At 39.4% G+C, this 20012-nt stretch overlaps 1 protein-coding gene across 2 annotated transcripts; it reads right to left on the minus strand.

Annotated features, from left to right (window-relative positions):
* Positions 1 to 8518: 8518 nt before the first annotated feature.
* Positions 8519 to 19676, minus strand: OTULIN (OTU deubiquitinase with linear linkage specificity). 2 transcript variants are annotated; one of them, XM_027888439.1, is made up of 8 exons: positions 19598 to 19676; positions 17726 to 18045; positions 16062 to 16135; positions 15163 to 15257; positions 13812 to 13955; positions 11381 to 11506; positions 10085 to 10354; positions 8519 to 8822 (listed from the first exon to the last, which is right to left on the minus strand). In XM_027888439.1, exons 2-8 carry the CDS (start codon positions 18025 to 18027, stop codon positions 8628 to 8630), a joined length of 1206 nt encoding a protein of 401 aa, XP_027744240.1. In that variant the 5' UTR covers positions 18028 to 18045; positions 19598 to 19676; the 3' UTR covers positions 8519 to 8627. The 2 variants fall into 2 exon arrangements, with proteins under 2 accessions (XP_027744240.1, XP_027744239.1); XM_027888438.1 differs by having other exon boundaries at positions 17726 to 18049; positions 19598 to 19672.
* Between the last annotated feature and the right edge of the window lie 336 nt (positions 19677 to 20012).

A 20012-nucleotide genomic window follows, 5' to 3' on the forward strand; every position in this document is an offset into this window, starting at 1 on the left:
ATATTTGCATGTTCTAATTGTGCCTTTGGGTTCTCTAAAATTGACTTGTTTTTAGTTTTATGGAAATACTTTTATAATTGGGAGCAAGGAGCAATGTCGGAAGGAGTATCCTAAAAAAAGCAGCCCAAAATCTGAAGACTCTTGTTTAGTAAAGAGGGGAAAGGAAGTTTGGGAGCCTTATCTTTCCTGACCTGGCCCTCTGACCAAGGATTATTCTGCAGGACAACATCTTGTTCTGTTCTCAGCAGGCTTACAATGCTGATAGAGGCAAGAGCAGTAACTGGCTACACTTTGCTGAAGTTGCATTGGGATTAAGGTCAATTCTCTATAGAAAAATTCTTCAGAGAAAAGGCCCCATTTTTCAGTTTGTTTCCGTAATTTGAAGGTAATCTGAGAACTAGGGAAATGCATATTTCACCTGAGAGGTATCACTTGGTTTTCATATCTTTCAGAATATCTTTCAGCATCAGATTCAAATTCTTTCCTTAGGATAAAGCTGTCTTTATGCAAAGCAGTGTGCCTAACAGCCATCCTCAACTACTGAAACAAGTCAATTTTTGCAAGGACTGTAGGTCTCAAGCCAGAGCACCATTTGGAACTACAGTACAGGGATCCTAGATTTTAAATGAAATGTTACCTCATGCATCATTTTCTATCATACTTGTAGAATTCCAGTTAATTTCTGTCAAAATAAATGTTGCTTTCTGTAATTTGTACACATGCTATAGCTACTGGTTTGGGGTTTATTACTGACCATTTTGCTTTGCTTTAAAAATGTGGGTTTTCTTTAAAGAAACCAAGGAACATTACAACTTTGTACATTTTTTAAATCACTGCTAGGGTCAGAAGTATAAAAGTATGTGTCGCATTAAAATTGAGTGCTCTGTATGTATTTAGCAGAGATTTATGTTTTTGCATTGTTAAAAAGAATGATCTATGCTTTCTTTGAGGGGGATCTGTGCTCCAATATTGTCCAATAGCTTTCATATTCTAATTACTTTAATTAAAGTTCTAACAGTTTGCATATGATTAATGATTCTGATCTCTTCTGTTCTATTAATTCTGATAATCTGACATGGTCTAAAATGCTCTTCTCATTTGGAAAAAGCAAAATATACCTCCTGGTGAGAAATTAATCCAACACGCAAATTGTTTTTGAATTTTGAGCATGATGCTGCCAACTGCAAGGTCTTAACTCGAGTTAATGAAATCCAAAGGTATCCATAAAATGATGCAAGACAAGCTCTTTAATTTCTACAAAACCTCCAAGTGTTGTTAATATGGAAATACCATGGCCAGAATACCTTTTTCCATACCAAATCAAATACTTTTTATAATTCCTGTTAAATAAATACTTCGTATTTAAAAGAAGAGCATTATTCTCATCAGGCCAAAGCAATGTCATGAGAAGATGCTTTATCCATCCATCTGGCAAGTCACTGAAGCTGTTCTTATGAAGCTGCAAAAACATTCTTAATCAAAAATATTTTATTTTGAACATGTTCCTTGAGTATTCCTAAATGACCAAATCTGAGCCACCCAGGGCCAGCGAGAAGACTGATTATGGGATCATAGATTTTGATATCTCTCCTTGAGCAGTCACTGATTTTAAAATGGTCTTGGAGAGGTATGATGGTTGGGCTTTGCTCATACTTTCCTCATGACCACCCCAGGACCCTGTGGCCTCAGCTCTCCTCATGCTGGCCCACAGCAGAGACTCAGACTATACTCTCAGAGAGAAGCCCAACTTCTCCAGCCTACAAAATGACCTCCTCACATACTGCTTTTAATTAAGCCTTAGGATTCCCCACATTTTGCCAGCCTTTCAATTCCTTCCTGTTTCCTCTTGTCTCCTTTCCTTGGGGCTCCATGACAACCCTCCCATCCCACTGGCATCTGTGGCCACATCCCCAGTACAGTGCAGGGGTTGGCAGATTCCTGGCCTCTGCGGGGTGTGTCCCATCTTCCCTGTGACAGCGCTGGAAACAGCAGCTCTGTTCCTCCTGGACTTTGGTGCAGGGTTGTCCAGGGGACCTTTCAGAGAACCTGAACTGGTTATGGCTCTTGCCATGTCCAGCTCCCCCTTCTTGGTCCCCAGCCATGTCTAGAAAAAAGATCAGCTTATGTCTGATCACATTCCTGCCCAAGACTGGGAATGCTGAGTGGGGCAGGGAATATAATTAGGTCATCTACATCAGCAGACGACAACTCCCTTCACCGCCCACAGGCACACACTGTTAGCTGCTGGCACCCGCCACTGCTGTCCCATGGCTGCTTGCACAGAGCGTGCCCTGACCTTGTCCAAGCTCTCCCTGCCCAGAGCACTGGCCTGGCAGGAGGCCCTGCTAAAAAAAAAAAAAAAAACGGGGAAAAAAAAAAAGAGTCTCTGTTAGGGCTCAGAAAAAGATACTGCCGCTGTGCCTGACAGCTCTCCATGCCCGCTTACGAGGCAGGGCCAAGGAAGTTAACTTCCCCATGGTTTGGAAAGCCAGAACCTGTTTGGAAACAGGTTTGAGAATTATTGCTACACTGCTTCGTTTTGAGCAGACTGAGCAAAGCCAAACGATGCAGTCACGTGGCACTGATTTTGACTTTTCTTAAAACTATCTTGTAGTCTTTATTTTGTTCTTCCTAAGCAAGAAAGGGTCCAGTCCAAAGCAGGTGAGAAGTAAGACATGCAGTATGATGACAAATAGCATTATTACTTCACCTTCTTAGCCTATAGTCTTGAAAGTCTCTCTCCCTCCCTCCCTCTCTCCCTCCCATCAGCAGCCCCTCCTCTGACTTTTCCTCCATCAGTAATGATGACAATTAGCTCTTCCATCAACGATATCTACTGAAATGTAATCTAGTTTATTTTCCCAAAGGGCATGCAAACACCTTAGATGACAGAGTGCCTAATCCCATACAGAAACCCTCCCGCTTGTGGGTAGTGTTGCACAGCATTTGCTTTTGTGTCCAATAATCATTGACAAAGTGGGGGAACATGGCTGTGCTGCAGTTTCATGGCGTCCATGCTGCTGGGGGTAGATGTGTTCTGTGCCAAGGAACAGAAAAGGGCTCTTTACCACAGACAGGTAAAAAACTACTGACAGTAAGAGAGGTATGGCACTAAGAGAGCTGAAGCCCTGCTGTTGCCTTTTGGCTGGGCTTGTCTGTAAATGACACTTCTGAGAAAGGTGTTGGATGATCACAGTGAATACTCTCCCAGTCCCTGTGACATGCAGGGAGGAAAACCAAAGCCTAGGAGTGACTGCTGAGGAAGATACAACCCAAGAGAAAGTCAAGCAGTAATTATTAACTCTCTACATAGGCTGTTCTGTAGCTGCGAAAGATGGGCCTCCTCTAGGTGACATAAAAGGTGCAGAATCTTCCTGTGTCTCATGAGCAGAGAAACATTTTCCTGGCAGCTGGAGCCATGCTCCCAAAACTTCAGCCGAAATAGATTGCTCCATGCTGAGCCCACCTACCATGAATGGGTAGTTAATTCATACATCATCCAGTGCAGGATCTCTTTGAAGAATCAGGTGTTTTGGTGGCAAGCCCCACTGAGGTTAACACAGTCCCTGCAGTGCAACAGAACTACCTTCACAACTGCAGATCTTACACCTTCTATCCTGGCTCCTCAAAGGAAATTTCACATTGTTATTTCCTTCAAATTTTCCATGTTGTTGTTTTACATGAGCTTCCATGGGATGGGGTGATGGGGGGACCTAGGCTTTTCATCTGGGAGTCTTACAAACTGGTTGATTGTGGGAGCTATCACAGATTTGCTTTAAACAGCCCTAAGCATTGCTTCAACCTATTTTTCTTTCTCACCTACTGCCTCTAAAAAGGCTATTTTTTGTAATTAAAAGAGGTTTTATATTTGTAACATGGTTTGATGAGCCAAAACCCAGAACATCTGACTGAAGAGAGCTCTAAAGAGGGCTCATCAGTAAATGAACACCACGGAACCACTTGATTGTCTAAAAGTAGCATTAATATTAGATACTAAAAGCTAATATATAAGTGCCGTGTGCCAGTCCCGTGTCGTAATACCTGCAGGAGGTGCAGGAGGCCAGTGATGCTCCAGCTGGGTGTTTGCTGGGGATGATCTTAGGGGGCCTGAGTGGAAGATGAGGGTCTGAGGCTCACAGAAGGAGGCAGCTTGGCCTGCCCCTGTGCAAGTGCTATTTAACACAGGGGAAATAAACTGTAAACTCCCTGAAGTTTGGTGGGTTTCCTGCTGGTTTAGTTGCAAAACCTCCCTTCCCTCTTTGTTTTCAACCCTGTTAGCCAAGCAGCATGACAAGAGCCCAGAGAAGAAATGTTATTGATTCTTCTGCCCGCCCCCATCCCCCAACACCATAAATTCAAAAGATATCCTCAGGTGATAGAACAGAAACTTTTCTTAACTGTTTCTTGCTGGTTGCCTGAAAGGAATACAATCCTCCAAAATGCAAGTGCACTCACGATGCAGTTCATTACACCCTGACACAGCAGTTGAACCTTGGCAGCAAGAGAGAAACCTGCCTAGAAGGGGCAAGAAGCAGACTCTCACTCAAGCTCTTACTTTCAGCTCTGCAGAACCACTCTTTGTTTAAAGCATAAGATCTGTGTGTTTTGCTCAAAGGCCAAAATGTTTGCACTTCTGAAAAAAAATCCATTCAAAGAAGGGGGCTCTGGAAATGGCCACACTTTGCAGGTTTATGGCCCATTCTGTACGTCCTCCTTGCTCAACATAAATGATTATTTCTCTTACATTTCATGCAAAACAAAAAAAAAAAAAAAAATCTTATGATGCAGAAAACATTCAGAAGCATGAAGACAGTAACAGTCCAGCAAGTGGTCCATCTCTAAATATATAGTCTATTATAGTTTCATCCTGTAGTTTACTGATGCACTGTGAAGACTGAATATGTCTTCCAGATAAAAATTATTTTTGTCATCTCAGCAATTCAGTAACAATAGTATAGGCAGTAATAGAAGGTTACTATCATGTTTATTCTGTTTTTCTAGGCACATTAAATCTTTATAAACACCTATGGTTGGATTTTGGTTTTTTCCACTCTGTAATAAGGACAGTAAAAATATATTATGTTTTGTGCACCTGCAAATGTCTGGAAACCAACAGGTTTGTACATTTTAAAAGTTATTTACTCTTGGACAATCTGAGAATCCAACCTCACCACTTCTCATCATACATCATTTTTGACACTATATAGCCTTTTGTTTGTGAAGAGAGAGTAAATTATCCTAGAAACACTGCTCAGAATTCATGAGCATGACTCAGATTCTAACTTTTACAGAATTATTCTGGCTGTGAAGACTCAAATACTTCAATACATCACCTGAGGGTTTGAATGAATACAAACCAAGACCAGATACTTCAGCAACCAAGGAGAGGATCTGCTACAAATCTCAACCCCTCCCAGCAGATTCTTTATCAAAGTATAAAAGAGGTGAACTTCTTGATATTCAAAAAGACGATAAAATGTAAAGGAATGAAAATTCTCAGATTTCTTACCCCTTCATTTCACAGTGCTCCGCACATTTTTAAAACACCTTTCATCTGCCTATGCACAATTAATTTTAATTGTGTCATGCAGGTCTATAAAGGTAAAGCTGCTAAACCGTGGTCCCAAAGCAAAAAGCATTTCAGTCACACTGTACTTCCTGAGCACGACTGGGTGTTTATGTCCCATCACTGCGCCTTGCGTTTGTCGGAGCGCCAGGCAAGTCAGCAGATGCCCTCGCTGTGCCCTGGGAGGGGAGGGAGGGGAAGGAAGGGCTCCGGGTACCGCCAGCTGGGCAGCAGGGAGCCTGAGGTGTCCCTGCGTGCTGTCCCCTGGCCTGCAGTGACACCTGGCGGCACACGGGGAGTGGGGGAGAGCTTGACACTGAAGAGCATGTGCAGAGGCCAGCTACTACAGCCCCGGCAGCAGCTACTGCTGCAGCAGCCCAAAGGCAATGTATCATGTCAAAGACCTGGTGGGTAGGTGTTTAAAAACACCACCTCAAACCCCACAGTTACAAAAAGGGGCAAATTGGGCAAAGTAAATAAAGTGCAGGGGCTTCACAACTGACACTATTATATAGGAGGGGCATGAGATGACAAAGAGCCCTGCACTTGATGTCCAAAGCAAAAGTTTCTTATCACCACTTAACGCCTACAAAGGGATGTATGACCATGTCCACCATTCGGGTGAGACAAAAGTTCCCACTTTGCTCTCCACCCTCCTTCACTAGTTTTTGATGAGAGGGCTGTTGCTGTCACACAAAAATAAACTTGGCCAAGATTTGGTCAAGCTTTGACTCAACTATCTGAATAAAGTCACTGTCCTGAAACAAACACACCAGGTCCTGGGGTAAGATCCCACAAAACACCCTATCAGGTTTCTCAGAGCCATACCCAGTCTGAGCTTCGCTAAATTGCTGCTGCAGCACCACTTCAGCACATCTCTCTACCCACAGCCAAATATTCCCACATGGTACAGCAATGCAACTTCTCTTTTCCATCACAGAAAGAACTTCTGCTGTACTCTTCCACGAAGAGAAAGGAAGCTGAAGGCTAAGCATTCATTAACTTCATGTTTCTTACTAAGAAACAGAGTAAAGACAAAACAAAAGCTTTGCGTAGACAACAACAGTTCTTAGTGAAAAATACAAACAATATGTGACTAAAGTACCTTGTACCCTGTCCTGCCTTCTGAGTTCAAGATACACGCCAGTGATGTGAATTGTTTTCATACCTAATGGCTGCACACTTGGCCTCTAAAAAGCCTCTGCTTTGGAGCTTTTGTCATCATATTCTCAGAGCCACTGCCCTAAATGTGTGAAAATGTGGCCTTTTCTAAAGAGGTGATAAGTTTTAATCTCAAGAATATATCACAATTAGATAATTTCAGTTATTTAAATGGTAACTACAACTTTTTTATCAGGGTTAAGTGAGTTGCAAAAGCTAATTTGTCTTTCCTCTTCAGCTTTTTTTGGATAACAGCAATTCAGGGAATGATTTGTTTTTGCTGCCCATGTACAAGCAGCAAAGCCAATAATTAATTACTTCTTTTACATAGGTAATGCTTTGCAGCGTTCAAGAACAAACTAACTTGAACATGGATTTCAAAATCAAAACATCAAAAATATAAAGCAAGACAGAGAACAGGCCATAAAACAGAAACAAAATATTGCCAGATTAATTTATTAAGTTTATTTTTATTCCCTTGTAGCTCCCAGAAATGTTCAGTAACAAACTAGTTGTTTTAAAAGGTAAAGACAACATGACAAATATAACACCGAGTACATGATAAACCTCATTAGCTTGTGTATAAAACACATTTTAGGACATAGTGAATATACATTCTAAATTGTGTAATTACCTTTCACAATAGTTAAATTAATTTCCTGTAGAACAAAGCAGAAATCTTTTGCATGCCATCTCCTCCAGATTATTCAAATGAACAGTTTTTATCACCTTATCCTGTTTATATAAGAAGGCCTTCTAAGAGAAGCCAAGTGAACTGTCTATGACCAGCATTTCAGTTAAATCAGCTTTCACTCTCTTGTTTCAAGAGTCATCTGTAGGGCATATTTCCACTTAGTAAACTAAGAGCTGAATGTTTCATTATTTAATGATTTTTAAAGGTGGTTTTTTTTTTTTTTTTAGCACTCCCAGCATCTGATACATGCTGTATTCTTTCAATTTAAAGCATAATGAATAATTGTAAGCAGAAACAGAACCTCCCACATCTCCACTCCTGGGTGAAGTAAGCTGCATTAGAAGTTTATTTCCATCTACTGCACTCCCTGGACAAACCAAAACCCTCATGTTCTCCACAGCAGCTGCCAGTGAGGTTTAACATTACTGGAACAATAATGTGAACAGACATGGAAGTTGACAGGTATCTGGTTATCTCCTATCAGCTATCACAACTTAAGCAGAAATTCTGTGTAGTTTTTCCATTTGTGACCCACTATCAATCAACTTTTATACTCCTTTATTACATTTGCCATGATCCTCTCCAGGGGTTGTCTGTTACACTCATGTTCAGTGTAACAGACAATTGGCTTCTAAATATGAGATGCTCATGTAGAAAAAATAAAACCAAAGCATTAGAAAACTTTAAGTAACATCTCTCTTATAGCATAAATCGTGTCAGGCATTAAACTCCAACTGCAAAAGAATTATATTACTTCCCAAGATCCAAGATTTGTATAATTGCTTCTAAGCACCATTAAAAATATCAGCCAGGACTCTGCCACCTTACTTTCTTACCCCAGACCCTCACTATCCTTCTTAAAAGAAATGAATGTATCGTTTTTGCAATCCTATTCAGAGTAAGCCCTTCAAAGAAACAAAAAAAACCAACCAACCAACCAAACAAACCCCCAAACACAAACAAACAAAAACTACAGAAGTTTCTTTTCCTTTTTCTTTTTCTAAATGGACAACAAAAACCATGCTTGCGAAACTTTTACTATTTAAGATAATACCTGTTTGATATTCCATTTCAGATGTCAACTTCCAAAGCACAGATTTCAAGTTGTTGTAGATTTAATAGTGTGGATTTTGTCATTGTCCCATTTCAATACAGCCCGGGAAAACTCAATAAGCAGCACAGATTTGTCTGCCAAAAATCACTTGTTTACAGCATCGTCTCTTGGCACATTCTGACTGGAATATTATAATGTCTGTCATCTTCGGTTATGAGAGTCACCACAGGCCAATCCTCCTCCGGGTCATTGGGATAAAGTGTGATGAATTCATCAGTGCTATATTTATAGAGCCGATACACCTGGATGGTATACTGCAGAGCATAAGCAAGAAGAAACATTTCCACCTACATTGCAAAAAAGTAAATATATGTGTAAAATTAAACATACTTTTTACAAGATTTTTCTCATAAAACTACAAAAGTAATACCTATCAGATGTAATTTTTCAAAGAAAAAATTATGAAGTGAGAATGCATCTCTAGTATCTCAATAGTCTATCTCTACGATAATATGCACTTTACATGAAGCTCTTCAGACCCACAGAGGCATAGCAGGATATTAATCCTAAAGAAAGCTACTTTACACAGAGAATTCAACCTCCATTCCACCACAAACAAGTAGGAAAGACATTGTCCTGTATCAGTATTCATCCAGTTAATTCACTAAACCAGGTAAGAGCAGGTTTCAGGCAACCATCCTTTCACTCTTAGAGGATACTCTGAACTCTCCAGCCAGATAAAAAGAAAATGGGAAGCCCTTACAACCTGTTGACAGGAGAGGGAGTTCAGAGAAAGAAGCTGAAAAAAAATCTCCTGTCTTGTCTACTACAGTGGCAAGCATACCCTGTTCTAAATAACAATTTACAAAGACTGCTGCTGAAATAAACAAATCTAGTCAGCACAAAAATAGGCGACATAACTTCTTGAATAAATTGAGCAGCAAAAAAGTCACCAATGAATCACCCAATTTAAGAGTAGCGCCAAACTGTCCCATCTATACTATAGTTGTCAGTTTTTTAAGGCAATAAACAGAAACAAAACATACTTCCACGCTTCTACTGTCTATATTTAAGTAGTGAATTTAAGTGCAGTATCTCACTTGCAAAGTATTTAATGGGGCTTTTTTAAAATGGATGTTTCTAAATTATTTCAGACTATTCAGCTCATTAGCTATTGCACTTTGTTTGGTTTTTTTTTTGTGATACCATTTATGCCATGTATAACACAGTAATTGTCATTAGCTTATCAGAATTCACAACGTATATGGAAGTGCTACATGTGATCTTCTCTTCATAATCTGAGTATTAGCATTTATTATGATATTTTTTAAAAGGTAACAATTTTTTTAAGAGATTAATACAAGTGTTCTATCAACAGAAAACCCTATTTCCAAAGAATGTTACCTGTCACCCATCAGACATTTAAAAGGAGGATCTTTACCAACCCTCACTATAAACAAGCAGTTCTAATATACTGTTCCCAACAAAAGACCAGACACTACACCATTCCACTTAGCCAGACCAAGAAAAGCTGGGTGATTTCTCAAACGACTTGAAACTAAAATGTTCAAAACTGGAAAATAACACTATGAGAACAATCTCTCCTTACTTGTTCAAGGCCTCCAGTGTGACCAATATGATTCAAGTGATTATGCATTAACTGACAAGGGTTGCTAGATGTATCCCGTGCAAACAGTAACCAGGAGAAGACAGGCACTCTTCTTCCATTTTTATCATCATTGTATAATTCAATTGCAGTGTTAAGCATCAGAAACTTCAGCGCTTCATAGAGACTGTATTCCTCCTCTTCATTTTTAAACAATTTATCACAAGCTTCTTGTTTTTCAATGGGATCCTTAATTTCACTTATATTCTTCCACTAAAAAAACACAAACAAACCATCATACAACAAATCAATAGCCGTCACCGTGCAAGAGCTTCAAAAAGCCACTTGTGATTTGTCAGATGCCCAGTACAGGCACTCAAAATTAATTTACAAAGGTCTTTGTGCCTTTTTTAAAGGAACAAGAATATTTCCACAATTGTAGCCTTGTCAAGGTCAGGCTCAGTTATTCTGATTTTGTTTTAGTTGGTCCTTAAGCAAAGTAAAAGGAGGGTATGCTGGAAATTGTTGCAAGGTGGCAGAAAAAATATTGTCATGGGACAGTAAGCATAACAGTAAGATAACAGCCTTTTTGCTTCTCTACCATAGACCGTACAATAATTCCTATTCTTTATATTTCTGTTACTCAGAATATGTATTTCAGTCCAGCCCTCAAACTGCTTGAATGCAGCCTTTAAAATACTGATAAAAACCTTCATAAAAAGAGAATATGCATTCACAGTAAGACAGGAACAGCTGAAGTTTTTTCAATAGGTTCCAGACTTCCTAGAGGGAGAAGGCATGGGGCTAGGTAATACAGAATCAACACTGAAAGGGCACAACCATGTTCCTGTGATGCTAACCTAGAATAAAAGTGTATAAAAATGGAAAAAAACCTACTCCTTTGATATTACTTCAGCATTGTTCTGTATTTTTCTTTCTTTGACCCGCTCTAGATAGCAACAGGATTTATCCATAGTATAATAACCATTATTTCAAATAAACATAAGAAATAATAGAGGAAAAAAGTTGTTCTGATACATTAATTTCTTCACTGAAACCTGTCTAACAGTTTTCTGCAGAGCTGCTTGCATGTTATTTGCAGCATCTGGCTATTGCAGTGAAAGATCACACACCTTACATATCTGAACAGACATTCTTTACTTGACTTTTATGCAGCATACATACAGAAAAGTGACTTTCACTACAGAAAGCATCCTTATGCTAAGTTCACCACATTCAAAAATCTTTGACATTTTTTATATTTGTAAATTACCAAGAAAAAAGAAATACTTTTCCAACCTTTTTCCTTAGAAGTATTAAATACTCTTTAATTTCATCACTTATTTCTCCCATCTTCTTGCCCAGTTTCTGTTTTAGCTGCCACTGCTTGATCCAGTCATACTTGTTCAGCAAGTTTTCAGGAAGCTGGAAGTTGAGAGAAGAAAAGGGAGCTTAAGTCAAAAGTCTGGAAAGTGAAAGCCACTAACTTGCATGTTTTACTTTTTTTCTAACATTTCTGCACCTCAAAACAATCCCTCATACGTTCTTTCGAACAGAAGTCACAGTAAGATGATCATAACCAAACACAACTGTCTCTTTATTTTTTTTTGGGTAGCAGTCAGAATATTAGTCTATTACTATTTACAGATCAACAAAACATCTAAGCACTGGAAAAATTAATCACCAAGTTACTTGTGCCTTTTTTTTTTTTTAATTAAAAAAACCTCCCACCAGGAGATAGATGACAATAACTGTGTTTGAAAGTGTCCCTAAACCAACAGAAGATGACGTCCACCAGATAATCCAGAAATCTTGGTGGACTGCAAACTACTTTGTCCAGGACACACAGATTCCTTTTCAGAGAGCATAATTCAAGCACTCTGTGACAGGTTTTTTTATTAAAGATGAAAATAACCTGGGAATTAGTTGATGCATCAGATCATGTTTTAGCCTCAGAACTGCCTGTTTTACTGCTCATGAGCTACACCTGTTAAGAGCTTTTACACTTCTCTTTAAAGACACCCTAGCAGTTGCACATCCAGTTTTTTATCCTCATCTATTAAACCCTTTTACCACTGGAACTGGAAGAGCACCTTGCGTCTTGCAATGAATTAAACAGTTGGCTGGAGCAGCACACATGCCATCAGTCATTACCAGCCAGTTTTCATTTTATCAGGATTCAAAATCAGTAATATGTTCTCTTCAATGGCAACCAAATATGTGCCAGATAGACATAGATCTTCCCCCTCCAGCCTGGCATCCTATGTTAACTGAACAAATAAAATTAAGTAATCAAAACTAATATGCCAGTAACTTCTACAACTAGAAATGTGCATGTTAAAACCATTTTAAGTTATAAACAACAAAACACCAAAAAACTGTCAAATTTGTACTGCCAGCTACACACTGACAATACTGTACTTGTCACTACACACATTTCTCCTACATGCTTTCTGCTTTGATGCATAATAATCTATCATTTCAGTCAGTTCAGTTTGTAGTTTTACCTCTTTAAAAAAAATATTAATTATCATGTGACACATTTTCCTCTATGAACCAGCAGGAAGAAAAAGAGATGAACATCATTAAAAACTGCAAAGTACACCATTTAAAAAGAAAGGTTGCATACTCTTTAATGGAGCACTGGGAAACTATGTTCTTTAATCTGATAAAGTGGAAATGGTTGTCAGCTGAGAGAATGTGTTTTTTTACAAAAAGAAAACCATTTTGCACTGTAGTTACTGCTGCAGTAAAACATTCATAGAACTATTTTTATCAGTAATTACAAAAACATATCAGGAGATGTTTAATTAACAATGATAGAGACTACCATGAGAAATTTTAAGATGGCCTCTAAAGTTATACAGAAAAATAGTGAGAGCAATGTGATTCTATCTGGACTGCTACACACCGAATCTGCATCAGGCATTCACCATTTACATTCTCAGCAGCATCCTGACAAGTGGAACCTTACTGTTCTGAGGTGGGTCACTCTTGTGTGGGCAGCTTCTCACATGTTTCTTCCATGTTCACCAATATCACCAAATGGACTTTGTTGGCACAAGACAAATTCTGCAATACTCTTCTTCTGCTCTTAGGAAGACACCTTGCTTTGCTTGCACATCAGTGCTCCATATGAACTGTTCTTCATGTCAAGTTGGAGTTGCTCTTACGCTTATTTTAAGTAACATTTAAGACACAGGTAATTACACACATTCTGAAAAGCCTACAGCATCCAATTTGCTATTCCACTTCCTAGAAAAACCATATATGGCACACAAGAATACACATGATAATTTTGAAAAGCTGGGGATTTATTTCTCAAATGTTAGAATAATTGTCTATATTTTTTGTTATTTTCTTGTGGAAAACCTCTTACTGCCATATTACATGCGGCAAAAAGAAATCAAGAGGGCAAGAGGAAGACAGACAAGTTCTGTTACAGTCAGCACTGTAACATTTATATACATTATTATTACATTTATATACATATAATATTACAGTAACATTTATATACATTATAAATTGGAAACTAAGGGGACCTGGACTCAATTCCAAGTTAAAAGAATCACTGTGCACAAACAACAATATTGAACACTACAACTTCTCAGTTCAAAGGATATTGAAAAGTGAGTACATATAGCATAACGGAGAAATGAGATCATAAAATTACCAAATAGATAAGAAAAAATATTCCTCTACTGTCAGAAGATCAGAGTTTGAGACATACCATAGTCAAATCCTCACTCTGCAGCCAGCTTGGTAACTCGGTGGCTTGGCTTAATGCCTGGAAAAGAGTTGCTCTAAAAGCACAATAATTATCACCTCGTATTCTTCTTATAGATGCAAACTTCTGAGCAACTGCTTCATATCCCTAAAAAACACAAAACCCAAATAATGTGAAAGCATTAATAAAACATCTTAAGGTCACACACTGTAACATAAAAGATACCTGAATATTAGCATCCAAATAACTACTGCTATTTTCAAACAAAAGCATTTGACCCACTACCCATTTTGGAAGTTCAAATGCTTTTATGTCACAAATTACGCTTTGGAGAAAAACCCCAACTTCCCTAGTTCTGCTGAAAAACAAACAAAAAACTAAAGAAATCTGAGTAGATAATTGGTTGAAGTATTTATTTGATGACAGAATATGAACATCATTGAAATATGGGTAGCTAACTCATTTATGTTTCCAAAAATATCAAACATACAAACACACACACACACAAGGCCACATATTATGCTTATAAGAAGTATCAGGAATAGTTAATGCTACTTACCCAATACATGTCACATGTAACTTGCTTCTGCCTCAGGGAAAATTTGTGTTTACACTGAAATATCTTGACACTTGCCTCAGCCCATTTGTTCCCTCCCTGCTGTTCCCATACACACAGTTTTAGCAGAAGCCACAACACTGAAATGGAACTTCCAAAGCTCAACATGTCTCCCCAGCTAACCTAGCAAGAGCCAATACCCTGCGTGTCTGTATTTCTTAGTAATCTCTTAAGGGTGGCATCTTTTTATTTATGTATTTTTATGTTTACTCATATATATCACTAAATTTTCAAACAACAACAAAACAACTTCGCTTTATTTTCTACTACTCTAGCTCAAGATTAATATAAGAAAACTAGTTCAAAAACTGGGGGGAAAAAAATATCAGGAAAAATTTAAGAAAACCCATGACAATTCATTAAAGCTCCTCACCTTAAAAATCCTGCAATTCATCAACTTTGGTTATTTGCTTTCTGTCCAAAAATTTGGTAATCTGCTCTGCATTTTAACAGTCCACAAAAATAGCATTTCATGACAATAAAAAAAATATAAAACTTTACCTGAAAACAGTAAAGAACAAATTAAATCCCTACACTACCAGCAAGTAGACTTACTAAAAACATTTGGAGTGAGTACAAAAAGCATCTTCCAATTGTCAGCCACGTCTAAGACCTGACAATGTAAAACATTGCTACTGCATTTCCTGCCTTAAAGATAGATCCCATAGGAAATCACCTAGCAAACATAGAAATGAAAACAAAAAGCCTAATAAAATTCAACAAAAATAGAACTGCTACCTTTCTCATCCTTTTTGCTACTGGTGTGTTTCCTCTCCATTCTTTTCTGCAATACTCCATGATGTCCATTTCAGGTGAAACACTTAGTTTATGTTCTGTCAAAATGGAATATGTAACATTATACAAAAAACAGAACAAAGCAGAAAGTGTGTCAAATTTCTAAATATACTATCACTTTAACATTGTTGCCAAACGAAACTGGCAGAACAACCTACAGCTACTAACTATTAGCATGGGAGGGGAAAAAAAACAGCTTGCTCTGAAAATTACACATGAAGAAAAACAATCTTTTTGCCTCCAACAAAACAAAGAACACTCTGGTCCTCCCTTCTGCAAATACTGTAGAAATTAGCAAAGTAATATTAATTTTCTTAGCAAGCAGAAAAATATTTCACAAAACTTTCTCTTCTTCATAAAGCAGCCAGACTATCAGGCAGAAAGATGACGGATCTTTCTGAATAAGTCAGTGACAACAGTAGAAAGAAGAAATACAGTTTTGTCTTGGAATCCCAACAGCTTTCATTCCAATACAGATAGCACTAAGATTAACAAGGCATCTCCCAGCAACAGATGCTGCTATGACGACTATGAATCAGTAATTTTCAAGCACAACACTTACTTGTAATATAGGCTGTGACTGCTTTTCAAAGGATTAACATTCTCTTGTAAAGTAACTACATAAACACAGGAATAATATACTAAGAGCAACTAATTTTACATAAAATTGATCTTTTTGTGAATTAAACTGTACAATGTACTCAGTTACTTATCACTCATGATAAGTAACTTCTACTGCACACAGACATCTGTGCACAGAAGTCCCTGGAAATGAGGGTGTCAAAACATCACAAATTAGTGCTACAGTGAATTGTAGCACTTCACACAACATTCAATTGTACCTGAAGAGTTTGCCTCACGAAGCAGTATTTTCTCTCTCTCTATTTCCTCTGCATCACGATACATGTCCTCCTCACTGCAATAAAAATCAACACATACCTCACGTAACAGCACAAATCTTACAAACTTTTCCCCTGTTTACAAGTCATGCAAGAACTGAAGTATTTCTACAATTATTTTTTTAACTCAATTTGCTTTCCATCTTACACATTTTCATAGAACCAACATTAGCTCTCAAATGAACTTGCAAAAGACAAAGTCAACATGCCTTTTTGCTGCATATATGAGTAACACAACCTATGCATGCAACTAAGAACCCATTACTCAACAGAGTACCACTGGGACTGAGCAACCTATCCAGTAGTGAGCTGAACATGACAGAATATGATTAAAAGTAACCAACTATCTGCAGCTGGTTTGAATGTTACTAAGTCAAAGAAGTAGTTCTAACATGATTCAAACTGCAGCATACAGGCTAGCTGAAATCCAGACAAACATCTGTACCTCAAATAATATGGGCTTTTCGGCCAAAGTACGTTGCCTTAAGAGTCAAATATTTCCATTTGAGCCTACATGCAGACATTCTGAAGTCAAGACCATGAGGGAGGAAATGGTGGCCTACAAGAATACTGTTTCTGTGTATAGCTTAGCATTAACACAAAGAGATCTCAGAGCTTGGATGTGAACATTACTGAGGAAGGAGGTTTATGTAATGTTCAAAAACCTGACTGTAAATTGCACATTCCTTTAAACACGATTTTGAGTGTCATTTGTCATATAATTACATCTAGCAAATAAAGTTTCAAAAAATAATCGAAGTCTCACAGTTAAAATACTTCAAAAAAATATACACCACCGAACATATTAGTATCATTTAGGTTTACCACTACAAAACACTTACATTGTAAGTCTGTATTTTGAAGAAAGTACATGTGCAGAAAAAAGCTGCCAGGTTTTTATCTATTGCCCACTACTACTAGTAGCTTCTGCTCTACTACTCAGAAACCCCAAATACAGTGTGCTTGTAAAAGACCAGGAAGAAATTAAGGTAGTAACCCTGCCCCATCCCCTTACACCACTAAGAGAAGAAGACTGCAAGAAAGGGTTTCATGCAGACAGTTGGTAATTAGATTACTTTCATTAAACTTGAAAGGATACACTACTAAATGATGGCTCTGTATTTCTGTTTCTTTATATGCAAACCAGCTTACTCAAATCACTTGCATACATTTCCCTTGAGAACAAAAAAACCATTTAGTATAAAGACCAATATAGGTTAATACCAGGAAACTCATCTACTGTGCTGTCATATCAAATCACAGTTTAGTTTTTACTCAAGTAAAGTGCTCAACTAGCTTCTCAAAATCTCTTCTGTAACAATACTAAGTAATTATTAATTAAAAGAGAAACAATAGGTATAGGAGATACTAAGCACAGTACTCCACAGTTATTTCCTTAGATAGGGAAAGAAGCCACTAATAAACTACAAAAATTAACAAAAATTTATCTGAAAGGTGAAGGTGGCCTTCATATTTTAAGATGTGATATTTAGACCTATCTCACTAAGCCATTAACTAATTTCGCAAGAAATTTACCTTCATGAACTGAGAGTACCCCTCCCTTTCTACAGAAAAACTGCTAATATATTGAAAAAAAAAATCCTCACCTTTCCTCCTCAGGTGACTCCACTGCTGAATAGTTACTAGATGTAGGTAGGTATAGTTCACAGTTTCTACCTTCATCCTGATCTGTCACAAGTGATTTAATCATATCTGTTTTCTCAGGTCTCCCACTACTTCTGTATACACAGTCTTTACTTATTTCCGATGGCCTTTGCTCTCTCTGGTCTGTAGCCGCATTTGCTGAACCAAGTTCCTCAGAAGCAACACCAACTTCCCTTTTATGCTTCATCAGCTGTGTGGGAACACTCTGTTCTGCAGCTGCAGAAAGGCCAGTTGGTTCTGCCATCCACCCTTGAAAATTATCCTGTCTTTGAAGAATGGAGAAATACATGAAGAGTATCTCTCACAGAACAAAAGCACATGTCTTAAGAAAGTTACAATATTTTAATAGTAATGCTAATAAGTAATTCTAAGGATTCAGAGGCTACACAGTTTTTCAAAAACAACAACTAAATTCAGAACAGTCTGGTAAAATAAGACAGCTCCCAAGCTATTTTCAAACTCATCCCACTGGCAAGTCAATTCTGCTTATTACCAAGGCTAAACCATACCAGCTTCTCAAATACAACCCACACTAGAATTAGTGCACTGACTGAACACCTGCTGCTCTCAAGGTGCACTATCACCTAAAAACCTAAGGATTAAAAGAAGTTCCAATGAAACAAGTTTCAGTCCTGCAAGACAAGGATTTTTACAAATGTACCTGGTGCAACATGAAACTTCCATTGCACCAGGATTATGCTTACCTCATAAATTTCCAATCCTTACGCCTTCCAATATGATGCCCAAGGTATCAAGACATGATTGCTACAACCTATTCTAGAAAGCTCTCCAAAGGTTTTGGATGTGCCAATATAGTAGATTTTCAGGGATATTTATCTTAAATTGACACATAGCCCCTGTAAAAAGTTATGGGTTGCTTTGCAGTTGCTAAATTCATGTTCTGGACAGTTCATTGCTACCTTGGCTGGTCACCTCAGAACTCAGAATCTTAATATCCACTCTGTACACCTTAAAACTGAGCAACATATTTCTGTCTCCAGGTTAATGCCTCCCATCTGCAACAAACCTTTGTTTACAGATGTTACTGCCCTTTGGCACACGAGCCCTGCTGTGTACCAAGCTGTCCCATAGCACAAGCTCAGTATTAGAGTTCATACAACAATAGAATGGCCTGGGTTGGAAGGGACTTTAAATATCACCTAGTTGCAATCCCCTTCTGTGGGCAGGGACACCTTCCACTAGACTAAGTTGCTCAGAGCTCCTTCCAGTCTGGCAGTGAACACTTCCAGGGATGGGAAATCTACAGCTTCTCTGGGCAACCTGTTCCAGGGCCTCACCACCCTCACGGTAAATTTTTTTTCCTAATATCTAATCTAAACCTCCTTTCTTTCAGTTTGAAATCATTCCCCCTTGTCCTGTCACTACATACCTTAAAAAGTCCCTCTCCATCTTTCTTTTAGGCTCCCTTCCGCTACTGGAAGGTCGCAATTAGATCACCCCAAACCCTTCTCTTCTCCAGGCTCAACAAACTCAATTCTCTCAGTCTTTCCTTATAGAAGAGGTGCTCCAGACCTCTAGTCAACTTGTTGGCTCTTCTCTGGACTCGCTCCAACAGGTCCATGACCTTCCTGCGCTGGGCACCCCGCAGCTGGATGCAGTGCTCCAGGCGGGATCTGAGCAGAGCAGAGGGGCAGCATCACCCCCATCACGCTCGACCCGCTGGCCACGCTGCCTTAGACGCAGAGTCGCACCCCATCTCCCATCCCCGCTCCTCAGGGAAGGACGCCCCAGGCTCAGCGCAGCACACAGCGGGCTACCCGTGCCCGCACAACCGAGGTCGGGGGAGGCCTCACCTTTCCGCCGCGCTCCGTCCTGCCCGGTATCGCTCGGGCCCGGGCTGGGGGCGCAGCGCTCCGCCCGCCGCCCGGCCCGCCCGGCGCCGCTGGCCGCTCATGCCGAAGGGGCCCCGGGCTGGGCCCGGCAGCGCCAGCCTTGGGCCCCGCTCACCGGCTCCTGAGCAGCTCCGCAGGCGCTTCCGCGGTGTCAGTCGCCGGCATCCTGTGGCCGCGTCATCCCGCCGGAAAGGGCGGCCGCACCAGCCCGCACTGCCCTCCTCCGGGCCCGCCATCCCGCGGCGGAGCGCGGCGGGCCCGGGGCGGCAGCGAGGTGCGCAGGGGCGGAGCGGGAGGGCATTGCTTATTGCTCCTCGGGCTGCCAGGGGAGCGCAAAATCACCGACCTGAACCCGCGTGAAATAAAAGGAGTTACA

Source organism: Empidonax traillii, unplaced genomic scaffold, assembly GCF_003031625.1.
Source record: "Empidonax traillii isolate 1590-97213 ecotype Southwest subspecies unplaced genomic scaffold, ASM303162v1 scaffold238:size1398292, whole genome shotgun sequence".
NCBI lineage: Eukaryota > Metazoa > Chordata > Aves > Passeriformes > Tyrannidae > Empidonax > Empidonax traillii.

What these genes read in the sequence shown, in the direction of transcription:
- OTULIN (XM_027888439.1), bottom strand. Translation starts at nt 18,027, where the DNA reads ATGGCAGAACCAACTGGCCTTTCTGCAGCTGCAGAACAGAGTGTTCCC. An exon ending in GAGTCACCTGAGGAGGAAAG is followed by an intron (nt 16,136 to 17,725) that starts GTGAGGATTTTT and finishes TTTTTATTGCAG; the next exon opens with TGAGGAGGACATGTATCGTG. An exon ending in AGAGTGAGGATTTGACTATG is followed by an intron (nt 11,507 to 13,811) that starts GTATGTCTCAAA and finishes CTCAACTTCCAG; the next exon opens with CTTCCTGAAAACTTGCTGAA.